This window comes from Manis pentadactyla, chromosome 17 (assembly GCF_030020395.1).
Source record: "Manis pentadactyla isolate mManPen7 chromosome 17, mManPen7.hap1, whole genome shotgun sequence".
In the NCBI taxonomy this organism is placed as follows: domain Eukaryota; kingdom Metazoa; phylum Chordata; class Mammalia; order Pholidota; family Manidae; genus Manis; species Manis pentadactyla.
The window spans coordinates 14,753,933-14,766,504 of NC_080035.1; the positions used below are offsets into that span (position 1 = coordinate 14,753,933).

Sequence of the window (12,572 nt, forward strand, 5' to 3'; positions counted from 1 at the left end):
TAATACCTTAATAAATTTTTTTAAAAGTGAACTAAGGGCACACCAAAAAAAGGGGACATAAATTTATCAGCATATTTTTGTGCTTCAACTTCTTTAAATCTTAGTCTAAACAGAGATTTATTCTACTGTTGTTCTAAAACTCCAATTCAACAAACATTTGTTGAGTTGCTAAAATATGCAGGATCTGCGAACAAAACAATGAACGAGAAAGACAATAGTCATGGAGCTATTGAAAAACAATGTTAAGTGTCATAACTATAAAAAAATGTTTTAATTTAAAAACTGTGTTATGCATGATATTGTTTATGAAGCTCTACTTGGCTTTACCTGGAACCTGTCCAGGGAGTCGATAACCCCTTCTTTGTCACCACTGGATCTTACCATACTTCGTTTATTTGTCATGCTGACTTGCACTGATTTGCGTACACATCTGCAGCCGACATCTGTAACTTTTGTTCTGTCCAGGACCTTCTTTTCTTAGGAACTCCTTTTCATACCCTCTAGTGCTGTCAGTTCCATGGCCCTGCCTCCCCCACTCCCAGGGGGGCACAAGAGGTGGATCTGTGACCAAGAAGAGCCCTTTCTGGAGGCTAGGTTTAGATCCTGGAGGAGAAAGAATGTGTCTCTCCTCCTTAACTTATGAGCACTAATGTCACAGGTGCCTAGAGCTTTGTCTGCACGGGAAAGTCTAAGAAGCCATTAGAGAGCAGAGACATCCAATGGGCAGAGGGCCTGACTCCTGATCTGTAAGCCTGAATCCAGCAGTGCCTGAAACCCACAATCCCTGAACTTCCCAGGTTAAGAAACCAATAGTGACTTTTAACTCAACCTTGTTAGATTATTTTTTTATCATTTAAACTTGGCAAAGCCCCCAGTGGTTGTGTCTCCTCGGCGAAATAGTGAGCATCTAGGATCATCTGTGAGTAATGGCCCAATTGGTACTTACACTGGCCTGGGCAGCTGCTCACGCAGTAAGCATAATGCCCGGTGAAACTGCTCAGCTTCCAGAGCAGGTGTGTGTAACCCTAGGTCCACAGACTCCAGGATGATCCATGAGTGGATGTGTATCTGGGGATTTTTCAGGTGATAAAGTCAATACTCATCATTAAAGTATTGCTTTAAGGGTACTCAGAGGAATCCCCAACCCAGAAAGTGGAAGAACTCTCACTGCTCTAAAGGCTGTGACAAACTCAGCCTTGTTCCAGGGATAGCGATCATCACATCTGAAGACACAGAGCCAGGGAGAAAGAGCTTTGCTACAACTTTCCAAGTCTAGAGAATGAAAAAGCTTGATGCATTCCAGATAAAATCATGCCGTGTTCGTTTGGTTTGTTTTAGTGTGGGCGGGATGCCCTGTGGCTTGTCCCTCTAAGCCCACAGAGGGGTACGGATGGCTGGGGAAAGTCAGATGAGAATCCAGTCCCCCTTGACCGCAGCCCCCATCCCATATCATATAACTGACAGAACCCCTCCTGCCTGCCCCCAACCCAACGGATCACTGAACTGCTAAATCTAATTGTTACTAATCTCTCGTGTCCATTATTTTCTTTCCTTTTTTTTTCTTTGTTGTTGTGGTAAACTACACACAAATGTACCATCTTCACATTCTGAAGTGGGCAGTTCAGTGGCATTAAGTGCATTCACATTGTTGTGCAATTATCACTACACCATCTCCAGAAAGTTTACTGTGGCTGCCCTAACAAACAGTAACACAAATTGGGTGGCTTACAAAGCAGATTTTTCCACTTAAAGTTCTGGGGCCAGAAGTTCAAAATCAAGGCATTAGCAGGGACATGCTCCCTGTGACGGCTCTGGGAGAAAATCCGCCCTTGCCTCTTTTAGTTTCTGCTGCCTCCAGGCTTTCCTTGGCTGGTGGCTGTGTCACACCCGTCTCTGCCTCTGTCTTCACATGGCCTCTCCATCTCTGTGTCTCCTTGTCTTTCTCCTGTAAGTACACTTGTCTTTGGATTTGGGGCCCCTTCTCTGGGGTTATCCAGGATGATTTCATCTTGAGATTCTTAATGACTTTTGTAAAAACTCTTCCCAAATAAAATGACATTCATGGGTTCTGGGAATTAGGACATGGGCGTATCTTTTTAGGGAGCACAATTCAACCCCCTGCAGCTGGGTTATGCCAGAAGCATTACAAAGATCAAGGCTTGAATGCAAATGCTATATGAGGGGGGTGATCCCAGGAAGTCCCAGCAGGAGTGGGAAATGACAGAAGAGAAGGATGCCAATAAGCTGTGCCTTAATGAACGAGTTACCATGGGGCTCACTTTCACAGGGAACCCTGGGGAGATGGCATAGAACATGCCTCAGGACTATACCACCTGCAAGGCAAGGAGGTGGGGCTATTTATATTCAGAATCTCATTTGTCATTGACTGAAAGCTGTCCCCAAGGCCATTGACTCTGACACATCTCCCCCACACTCAGGCAAAGGGAAAGCTCTCAGGGGGGGCAGTCATATATATTTGAGGTTGGACACTGTCTTCATGTCCTGAAATGCCTAATGTCTCAGAGATGCAGGTGAGACATTGATAGCATTAGCTACCAGGCACGTCAGAAAGTTTCCACTTTATTGCTTACATCAAAATCCAAGAGAGAGCTACTAGAGTTGTCCACCACTACATCATTAAAATAATATTTGATAGAAGATCACTAAGTGACTTTTGGCATAAAACTCAGAAGCATTTCAAAGAACTGAGTGACATTAGCATACAAGTTACTTCTAATATCCTTTCCACATTTATTTGAACAAGGTTAATCACTATATATTTTGATTACACTTCAGTCTGATACAAAATGGGGATAAGAATACATGATTTTCATCAATAAGTAATATTTATCACTGAATACATGAACTAAGAGTTTAAAAGGCCAATGAAATTTTATTTTACATTGAATACTTATGAAAATATGTAGTATATTTAAACACGTTTTTCACACACAAGAGTCACTTGTGTGACCGTAAGTCACACTTATGGTCACTGAAAATTTTTTAATTTGTAATTTCAATTTAGGTATTTTTGTTCTACAAAATTAAGATACTGTGATCAGTAAAAATGGAGATGTGGAATGTAAACATAGGGTTAAAGAAAAATAATAATGCTGTAAAATGTCCTGCTGTTAAAAGTACTTGTTCTTTTTTTTAAATTGATGATGAATTTAGATTCTCCTGGATAAGGGTAAAGAGTGATGTAATTATTTTATTTAAAAATCTAAGAATTTATAGAACCCAGAAACTAGCATCCTTTGCAATTCCAGTGAAAAATTCTAGAAGTCACTCCTTATTCCTTGGATTATTAACCTCTAAATCTGAATCCCAGATTCCCAGGAAACAGGGTCTGATTGGTCCACTGGGGGCAGGTATCTACCCCTGGTGGAATCCATTGTGGCCAGTGAGGTGGGGCCACAAGACATGTTGTCTATTCAACAGGGGCTACACCCTTGGATGACGGGTCCACCCAAGAAAGCTTGACTACTTAATGAAGGTTTTTTATTTAATATACTAGTGTTTCTCAGACAGAATCCCAGAATTCTTAACGTAGAGTCCCAGTTAACTGATTTTTATACTTAATTTATTCTTTTAAAAGTAATTATTTTGATGGGATGGGCTTTGGCCACTCCAAAATATTTTGGCACCAATTCTCCAAAATCTCTGAGGCACACTGATCTTCAGAGCCCACTGAGGGTGTGGATGTGCAGCCAACCCCCGCCACCTGTTTGCCTTCACGTAGGACAAGAAACAGATGAGGCACTTTGTTCATAGATGGAAGCACTCAAGAACACGAAGTATCACATAAACCTCCCTCATGACATAAATTTCCTTTCTCCTTCCAGGCAGTGGTCCAATGTGTATTTTAGACTCCTTCTTTAGCATCTGTCAGCGACTCTACTCTTATTTCATAAGCCAACCTATATTTTGCTCTTGTATCTTTAATCAGGTTAAGTAAAGCAGCTACCATGTCTAGGTCAAAATGGATTGAACCTGACAGGGAATAAAAAGGAAGCATGTACAGACAGTGTGTCTCCAGCGAGGTACATGAGATTCTGAGGGACGTCAGTGTCCAGTTCAGTGTTCCCAGCATCTCAGACATTTCTGCACTCTCTTCATTATATCCACTCACTACCTGTACTTTTTAAAAAACTTTTTAAAGCTGTACTGAGCTGTACTGAGATAGAATTTACCTATTGAAAGTGTACAATTCAAAGGTTTTAGTATCGTCAGAGCTGTGCAACCATCCCCATAAGCTCATTTTAGAATGTTTTCATCCCCACAGGTATGTCCATTGCTGTCAGCAGTTACTCCCCCACCTCAGGAACCATGATCAATTTTATGTCTCTATGAATTTGACTATTGTGGCTCTTCATATAAATGGAATGATAAACTCTGGGACTGGCTTTTTTTTGCTTACATAACGTTTTCAAGATTAATCCATTTTATAGTATACTTCATTCCTTTTTATTGCCAAATAATATTCCATTGTATGGTTATACTGCTGCATTAGTCAGGGTTCTCCAGATAAAGAGAACCAACAAGATATACATAAAGAAAGCAAGCAAAATTCAGTTTTAAGAGGTTGGTTCATGTGATTACGGAAGGTTAGAGAGTCCAAACTCTCATCAAGTAGGCTGGCAGGCTGGAAACCGAGGTGAGTTAGTTTGAGTTCAAGGGCAGTCTGCTGGCAGCATTTCTTCTTGCTCAGGGTACATCAGTCTTTTGTCCTATTCAAGTCTTCAGCTGATTGGATGAGGTCCACCCACATTATGGAGGGCAATCTGCTTTACTCAGTCCACCACTGTAAATGTTAATCTCACCCAAAAAATGCCTACACAGAAACAGCCATAATAGTGTTTGACCAAATATCTGGGCACTATGTCCCGGCCATGTTGACACTTCAGATTAACTATCACAACTGTATTTTATTTATCCATTCATCAGGTGATGGAAATTTGTGTTGTTTCTACCTGATTAGTACTTTTGTGTGGACATCTTCATTTACCCAGGAATGAAACTGTTAAAACAGCGAACTGTTTTTTTTAACATTGTGAGGAATTACCAAACTGGTTCCCAAAGCAACTGCACCATTTTACATTCCCACGCACGGTGTATGAGGAGGGTACCAATTTCCCCAACTTCGCTAATACGTTTATAAGCTCCTCAAGTGATTTTAATGTGCAGCCAGGGTGGAGAACCTTTATCCCAGAGCCTAACATAGCCGTGCTCTGCCAGGGCTGCACAAGGTTTCTAGATCTTTCCCAGCTTCCACCCCAGGCCTGTCAAATCTGAATCTCTGCGTGTTGTCTTTTAGCTTGCATCACTCAACAGCTAATATATTGTTAAAATCGTTATACTTTGTTAAGTCTGTTTTCATGAGTTAACTATATTTAGACCATTACTATACACTGATAATTTTAAAAAGAATCTCTGCGGGGGGCCCAGGATGGATTTCTTAAGCTTCCCAGATGATGACCATGGGAAGCGAAGTGGGCAGCAACCGGAAGGAGCACTCATTTTCCATGACACAGAGCACTGAGCCTCAGAAGTCTCAGGAGAGGTGCTGGCCACAAAGCTTCTATTGTCTAAAAAAAATTCCTCAAGGCACAATGGAAAGCCATCCAACTCTGTATATCCATCAGAAGCCCCCACCCTGGGAGGAAGCGCTGCCAAGCTGCTGTGGGAGATTCAGAGAAGGTAGTTAACAGAGACTGCAAACACCAACATGACACTGACTGGTCAGGCACTACATGCTGTGCCTGTGAATTCGTTTAATACTCCCTGCAGCCTATGCAGAAGGTACCAATGCCCCCCGTTTTATAGATGAGGAAATGAGGCAGAGATTAACTAACCTGCCAAAGATCACACTGCTGCTAAATGGCCACGCAGGGACTCGAACCAAGGCAGTGACATGGATCACCAGGCTCAAGGAGCTTACAGTCCAGCTGTGGTGATGAGACACACATTCAAATTATGCCCCAGCAAAGTAGAGTTTGATAAATGTGGTATGGCTCGACGTAGATTTGGGAAATTGAACTTCATCAGAGGAATGAGGGAAGCATTCCAGGAGGCAGTGGCACTGCAGCAGAGCTTTGAGAGGCTGGTGGTCCTCAAATTCAACTCGTGGGAGGTCTGGGCACATCTCCAGCCGGAGACAAGTGTTTTGCCACTAAAATGGAGTAATGGCAGCCTTCCATCATGGGTGAGAAAATTAAGCAGCTAATTGTGTCTTTTCAAGTCTTCCTGTCACAGATTTTCCTGAAACTTGGTGTCTGCTAACTTGTACTTGTAAATGAGAATAAGGAAGAACACGTAATGAATGACTGTTAATGGAAGTTCCAGTCGGTCCTCAGCTCTCCAACCTGTTGGCTGTCCTTCGTTGCCGTTTCACATAAGACAGTTACCATTCTTGCTAACAAAACAATTCCTCTTTTAAGTGTAGGATTAAATGGGTGAGCATCTTAGGATGCCCCCAGAGTACTCCCTGACTCCAGGCACCTCTTCCCAACCAAGGTGGGAAGCCCCCCAAGTGCAGTGCAGCAGGCTGATGAACCTGCCCCAGGCAAGGAAGACAAGGGAAGCACCTGAGCACCCACGGAATGCAAGTTCCTTGGTCACCCTGGTAATGGCTGATGGACATCACGTTTGGAAGACTGTGTCGGGTTCACAGAACTCTCAGGGGCCCTGGTGACCGGGGGGATGTGCAGTGGGCCATGGCACACTCCTCAGGGCTGCAGACAGAGGTCTTGCAGCAAAGCCTAACAGCAGACCAGTGGGTGCAAGCAGGGAACCTGGGGTCCTCGCATGCGTTGAGGACAGGCAGCTTGATTTGTACACACAGAGTTGCCCTGTTATACATGGAACACATCTGGACTAGTGCATTCAGGCTTGGGTCACTTTTGTTCCACATTCAACACTCCCCTCACATAGTCTTTTGAACCTACGAAGAGGGCTGAGTTGACTAAATAGTGCACAGAACCATCACTGCTTCTCCCCCTTTAACTGGGAGAAGGGGCTATGCATAGCTGCCCCTGGGCTCCTGGGAACTTACTCTGCCAGGGAAGGGCCTTGGTGGGGGGGGTAACCAAATGGATCTGACACAATCCTTACTTCTGAGGACCTTTTAGTTTGAATACAGAACCATGGTTACTGCTGACCTAGATAACCTCACCCTACACAGTGAGGGGGCCCAGGGAGGATGTGACCTACCTGAGATCAGGGCCCTCTCCTGCACAAAACTGCACCACTCCAACAAACCACTGGGCAATGGGCTTTACACTTAACAAAAGCTGCACCTGGGACTTTTAATCTCCATAGAAGGCAACTATCAGGACATACCAGATCAGAAATTTACATACAACAGAACTTCCAACACATGGAAACGATCTAATTTCCCTGAAACAATGAAAACAGAAAACACAGGCCTACATACGGTGGTTCTTTAAATTCTTAAGAAATGGTAAAAGGAAATAATATAAAATTGAGTTGGAAAGCTTGCCCTCCAGTGGGGAAACAGTGAACTAACCACATACATCAAAGTTTCAAAAAACCAGTGACTGCGCTGAAGCCACTAAGTGTGTTAACTGGGAAATAAATGTTAGGGAGTGAAGATGACTGCCTGCTGTGACTCTCTTGATAAGTCTTTAAACACAGACAGAACCAGACCCATCAGTAAGACAGTACATGATTACTGAGCATCGTGACAGACAGGCAGGAACACAATGCAAAGCCACAAGGTTTGGTTACTAAAAAGCTGTCATTGAAAAGCTGTGACCCTTTTTTAAGGGACCCCTATCTGCTTAGTTTCAAGTAAAATGAGGACCATAATGATGTCACTCCTACAGGGTTAATGCTGAGGGCCAAATAAGATAGTGACAAAACTTGGTAACTAAGCATTCATCAACATTATGGATAGTTCCTTTGTGCTGGGCTCTGTGCTTCACACTCCAGACAGACCAGGTCAGTGACCTTAGGGCATTTATAATCAAGCTTAACAGATGGAGTGCCCAGAGAGGTGGGCAACTGCTAGCAATTGCCTTAATGGATTTGAAATTGGCCTCCCTCAAGTTGCGAAAAGATGCCTCTTGTAGGAAGAACTGTTAGATCTCACTAGTAATGGTAGCCGCTAGTCACCTGTGGTTATTTAAAACTAAATTTAAAATTCAGTTCCTCAGGTACATGAGCCACAGTCCAAGTGCTCCACATGTATGTCGCTAGGCTAAATTGGACATTGCAGGTTAGACAGACACAGGAGGGGGAGGACGGAGGGAGCGAGGGAGAGAGAGTGAGAAGGTGAGAGGGAGAGGGGAGAGGGAGCGAGAGGATATGCTGGTAGACGGCTATATTTTTAAATAAAATTGAAAAAATAAGATGATTTTTACTCTCTCAAAAAATATTCTAAAAAATCATTTTGATAATGTAAAGCAATAACAAACACAAATAAGTAACTGTGTACAAAATAATTTATTATACCATCATATACACTGGTGTTATTTTACAGTGAGCTCTTTTCTCTTAATTATGAATAGCTTAGAGTGAAGGAAAACTCTTTTAATTATAACAGATTCTCTAAATAAAATATCCCTTTTTTTGTATTTATATTTGCCTTAAAGGGAAGTATTATTAGACATATTTACACAATTCAGAAAAAAACACTGAATGATTCCATTGTTTTCTGTACAAGATAGAACAAAGCTACCCTCCCCCAAAAAATATTGCTCAATACTATATCTTAATAGTTATACTAAATGATAGTTTAAATTCTCATTTGCCAATTAAAAACATATTTAATAGTCAATGCATGGCTATAGAGCAAAAACGTTTCATTATGATTTATTTATGTTCTGCCCTATCGTGCCCCCTTGAAGCAAATTACTCAGACGTAACTATTATTAAACATGCAAAGCAATTTAGTCAAGAAAGCATAGTTCTTGCCTATGGATCTTTAAGACTGGTCTAGAGATGGGCAACAAAGTTACCATTGAATTTCCATGGTTAAGAGGCAAACCAATCCCCACATTCTGAATCATCTACATAAAACTGGAGGACCCTTATTCAACAGAAAGTACCATTTTCAGGAATATTTTAAAAAATGGAAATTTGTGAAAAAATTAATGGGGAAAAAAGGGCAAACTGAAGTAAATTTAAAAATAAACCTCAATATCTGCCAAAAGGAATTCTGTATTGTTTTTAATATAGTTAATACTTTAAAAATGACATGTTTTAATTAAAAAAGCAAACAATAGAAGAAATAAACTAGTAAGGGATCAAAACCCTGAAGCCAGGATCTAAAGAAAATACAGAGGGGCTGTATACAATTTAGCATAATAAGAAATTATCATATTTATGATATAGAAGTGACAGCACCCATCACAATGCTGATAATTCAAAAGTTTAAAAAAACTGTACAAGTATAAACAGGTTATTTTAACAGATGTTTATGTAAATTGGAAGAGACAGATTAAGAATGAAATAAGCTTAAGAATACTCCATTTTAAAATTCTATCCAATTATTTAATTTCATACACACACACACACACAAAAACAAAACAAAACAAAAAACCCTGATCTGAATTCAGCTTTCAGTATTATAGGAATCAACTTTCTATGGGATTTCATATTTCACTGACCAAGACATTATAGTTAGCTGTATGGTTTAGTGCCATAGTATGACTGTTGACTTCATTCCCGCCAGGAAGGAAAGCAGAAGTAAAAGGAAGCAGGTTATGACAGGCCATCCTGTATTCTTCATACTGGGAATTACAGTTCCCAAAGCTGCCATCAAGCAGTGCCTCAGAAACCTTTATTAAAGTCTATTGAAGCAAAGGGAAAATAAGTATCATTAAAAAAAAAAAGATACGTTAATAATCACTTTACTCAAAAGATGCAATAGAAAACAGACAAGTCCTCAATCTAAAATAACTTTTTGCCATGTATAATAAGTAATCACCTCAAAAAAGAACATTTAAAAAGTCAGTTCAGCAAAGCCTTAAAGCAGTAAAATTCTAATAATTGAAAATGTGCATCTCTGAAACTGTGATCACCAAAATGACAATGTCTTTACTAATAACAGTCCCTTTACTGAGTGCTTACTATGTGCCAGGCAGGTATTAAGACTTCACAGTTAATTAATTATTTCAGTAAACTCTCACACCAACTTTTATGAGGTCAATAGTTTCCTCTTCCTCATTTATAAGATGAGGATGAAAATACCAAGGAATAACTTGCATAATGTGACATGGGTCATAACTGCTGGAGCTGAGATTCAAATCCAGGCATAATTCTGAGGGCCCACTCAAGAATTATGTTATAAAGACATTTTGTTAAACTGCTCGTATCCACAAACTTGCAGGAAACAGTCTGAAAAAAATTACCTTTACATTTTTATCTTTTATAGTTTCATCCAGTCTAGTGGCAATAGTGATGGCTTTCTCTTGCCTTGACTTGTCCAGAAAATACATCATTTTAGCACCTGAAAACACCAACACATTTCAGAATGTGTAAACTATGCCTTACATTTGATTTGATTTACATTAACCAGTGACTTAAAATATGGTTCCAAGTAGTTTATCAGCAGTGGGCTGAAGATGGCTCTCACTAGCTCTCAGGGGCCAACTGTGACATCTCTTCCTAATTCCCTATTATTCAGTGACACCCCACTGACAGCCTGGGGCCACAACCTGAGTATTTATATTATGGCAAAACACTACAAATCAGGGCTTTTTCTATCACAAAGAGATGGTTGTTAAACACTTACAAGGAGACCAGATGTAGCAAACACCCCCCCCCATGCAGAAATGATGCCACTCAAAATGTAAATATGGACTACCCTGTGGCACCAATCAATATTTCAGCTAAAATTATTTTTAAAAGATGACACCCTAAAGGAACAAATTGTTGTCATAGAGGAGTGTGATGAAGGACAGTAGGAAAATGTTTGCATAGTCATAAAAAATTTAAGTAACTCTTAAAGCTGTCTTTAAATGAAACTCAAGTTTATTTTCCTCCTATAAATTACTGATCCATAGTCTATGCTCATTTTCCTACCAAGCTCTTGTTTATTCATTTATATTACAGTTAATTTGTAAGAGTTCTAAATTTATTAGCTTTAAATCAGTTACATATCTGTGAATATTTTTTCCAATTAGTCTTTTGATTTTCTTTATGGTGCTTTTATTTTTATGTGGTGAAACTTATCTTTTCCTTAGAATTCCATAATATTTGGAAAGGTGTTTCCCATTATTATAATAAAGAAATCTTTCCTTCCATTATTCTGTGTTCTTGAAGAAAAACTATCTGCCCTTACTACCAAGTGTTATAATTTTCCACAGGAATTAACTTTTTTCCCATAGATATCAGAACAAAGAAGTTTTCCTTTACCACAGAAAGCTGAGGTTAAAATATTTCAATATATAAAGTAGGAGAACAGTTAATCATAATATGTACTTCAGTTTGTCAATTCTTTTTTCCACAATCTTTTTGTCCAGTCTGCATTTATGCTGTCTTGCCATCTTATGAATTTGTATAAACTGCCAAATCCTTTCTGTAACAAGGCAGGATTTGCTTCCTATAAGTAAATCCTCAAAATACAAGACATATAAAGTAATAAAAATCAAAGAAAAAATAAATCACTCATAACACTACCCATTAGTCTTGGTACACACTTCTTTCCAGTCTATCCATGTGTAGCACGGAGTTGAAATTATAGTTATGCTAATTCTGCATACATATATATTATGAAAGTATTTGCCCCTGTTATTACAGATCTTTTGACTGAACATCACTTTATGACTACTGGGTATTCCATCCTACAAACCTACTGCTTACGGTTTCCCCTTTATTGGACATACATTAATTTGTTTCTATTCTTTTCCCCACACTTACAGCATTTCAGTTAACATATTTGTGCTTCAAGCTCTTTCTTGGCTTTGGATTAATTCTTTAAAATTATTTACCAAAAGTATGACTACAGCTAAAGACACAGGTAAGAAGTTCTTGATAAGAATCACAGATTGCCTTCCTAGATGGCTGGGCCAATTTATACTTGAAGCAGCAAAATACAAGAGTACTTATTCACCACATCTGTACCATTCTTTAATTTCCTTAAAAATAAATAAATAAATAAATAAAACACCTCTCCTGATTTGAAAGATCAAAAATGGTATTGTCTCTTTTTCTTTGATAATTAGTGAGGTTGAATATCTTTCCAAACTTTTATTTTTCAGCACATTCTAACTTTTCTGCAGAAACATTTTAACCCTGGAAGCTAAATACCAACCTGACAGTAGATGCTGAAGAGACGCAGCATTATGTTTGAGAAAATCCTCATTAAAACTTTCTAAATCCTTGTTGACAAATATTTTCTGCATTTCTTGAGATAGAACTTTGCTCACAATGTCTGGAAGATTACTATGATTAGACACTATAAAAACAAAACATTTGGAATGTAAAAAGTATTTTGTCCTTCCTTTGAAACAAAATCAGTTGAAATACATTTATTTATACTTATTATTAAGCTTGATATTTTTTACATATTAAAACTATTGATCCTTTGTAATAGAAATACTTCC

General features: G+C 39.4%; 1 protein-coding gene across 4 annotated transcripts in view; it reads right to left on the bottom strand.

Annotated features, from left to right (window-relative positions):
• Nucleotides 1-8,447: 8,447 nt before the first annotated feature.
• NAA16 (N-alpha-acetyltransferase 16, NatA auxiliary subunit) overlaps nucleotides 8,448-12,572 on the bottom strand; it is a 77,089-nt gene continuing 72,964 nt past the window's right edge. For 3 of the 4 annotated variants that reach the window (XM_057494404.1, XM_036932398.2, XM_036932396.2), the window contains 3 exons: nucleotides 12,281-12,424; nucleotides 10,377-10,474; nucleotides 8,448-9,815 (listed from right to left, as the gene is read on the bottom strand). In XM_057494404.1, the coding sequence (XP_057350387.1) occupies nucleotides 9,618-9,815; nucleotides 10,377-10,474; nucleotides 12,281-12,424 (440 nt within the window). In that variant the 3' untranslated portion in view covers nucleotides 8,448-9,617. The remainder of the gene's footprint in view (nucleotides 9,816-10,376; nucleotides 10,475-12,280; nucleotides 12,425-12,572) is intronic. The other variant, XM_036932397.2, reaches the window with a different exon arrangement.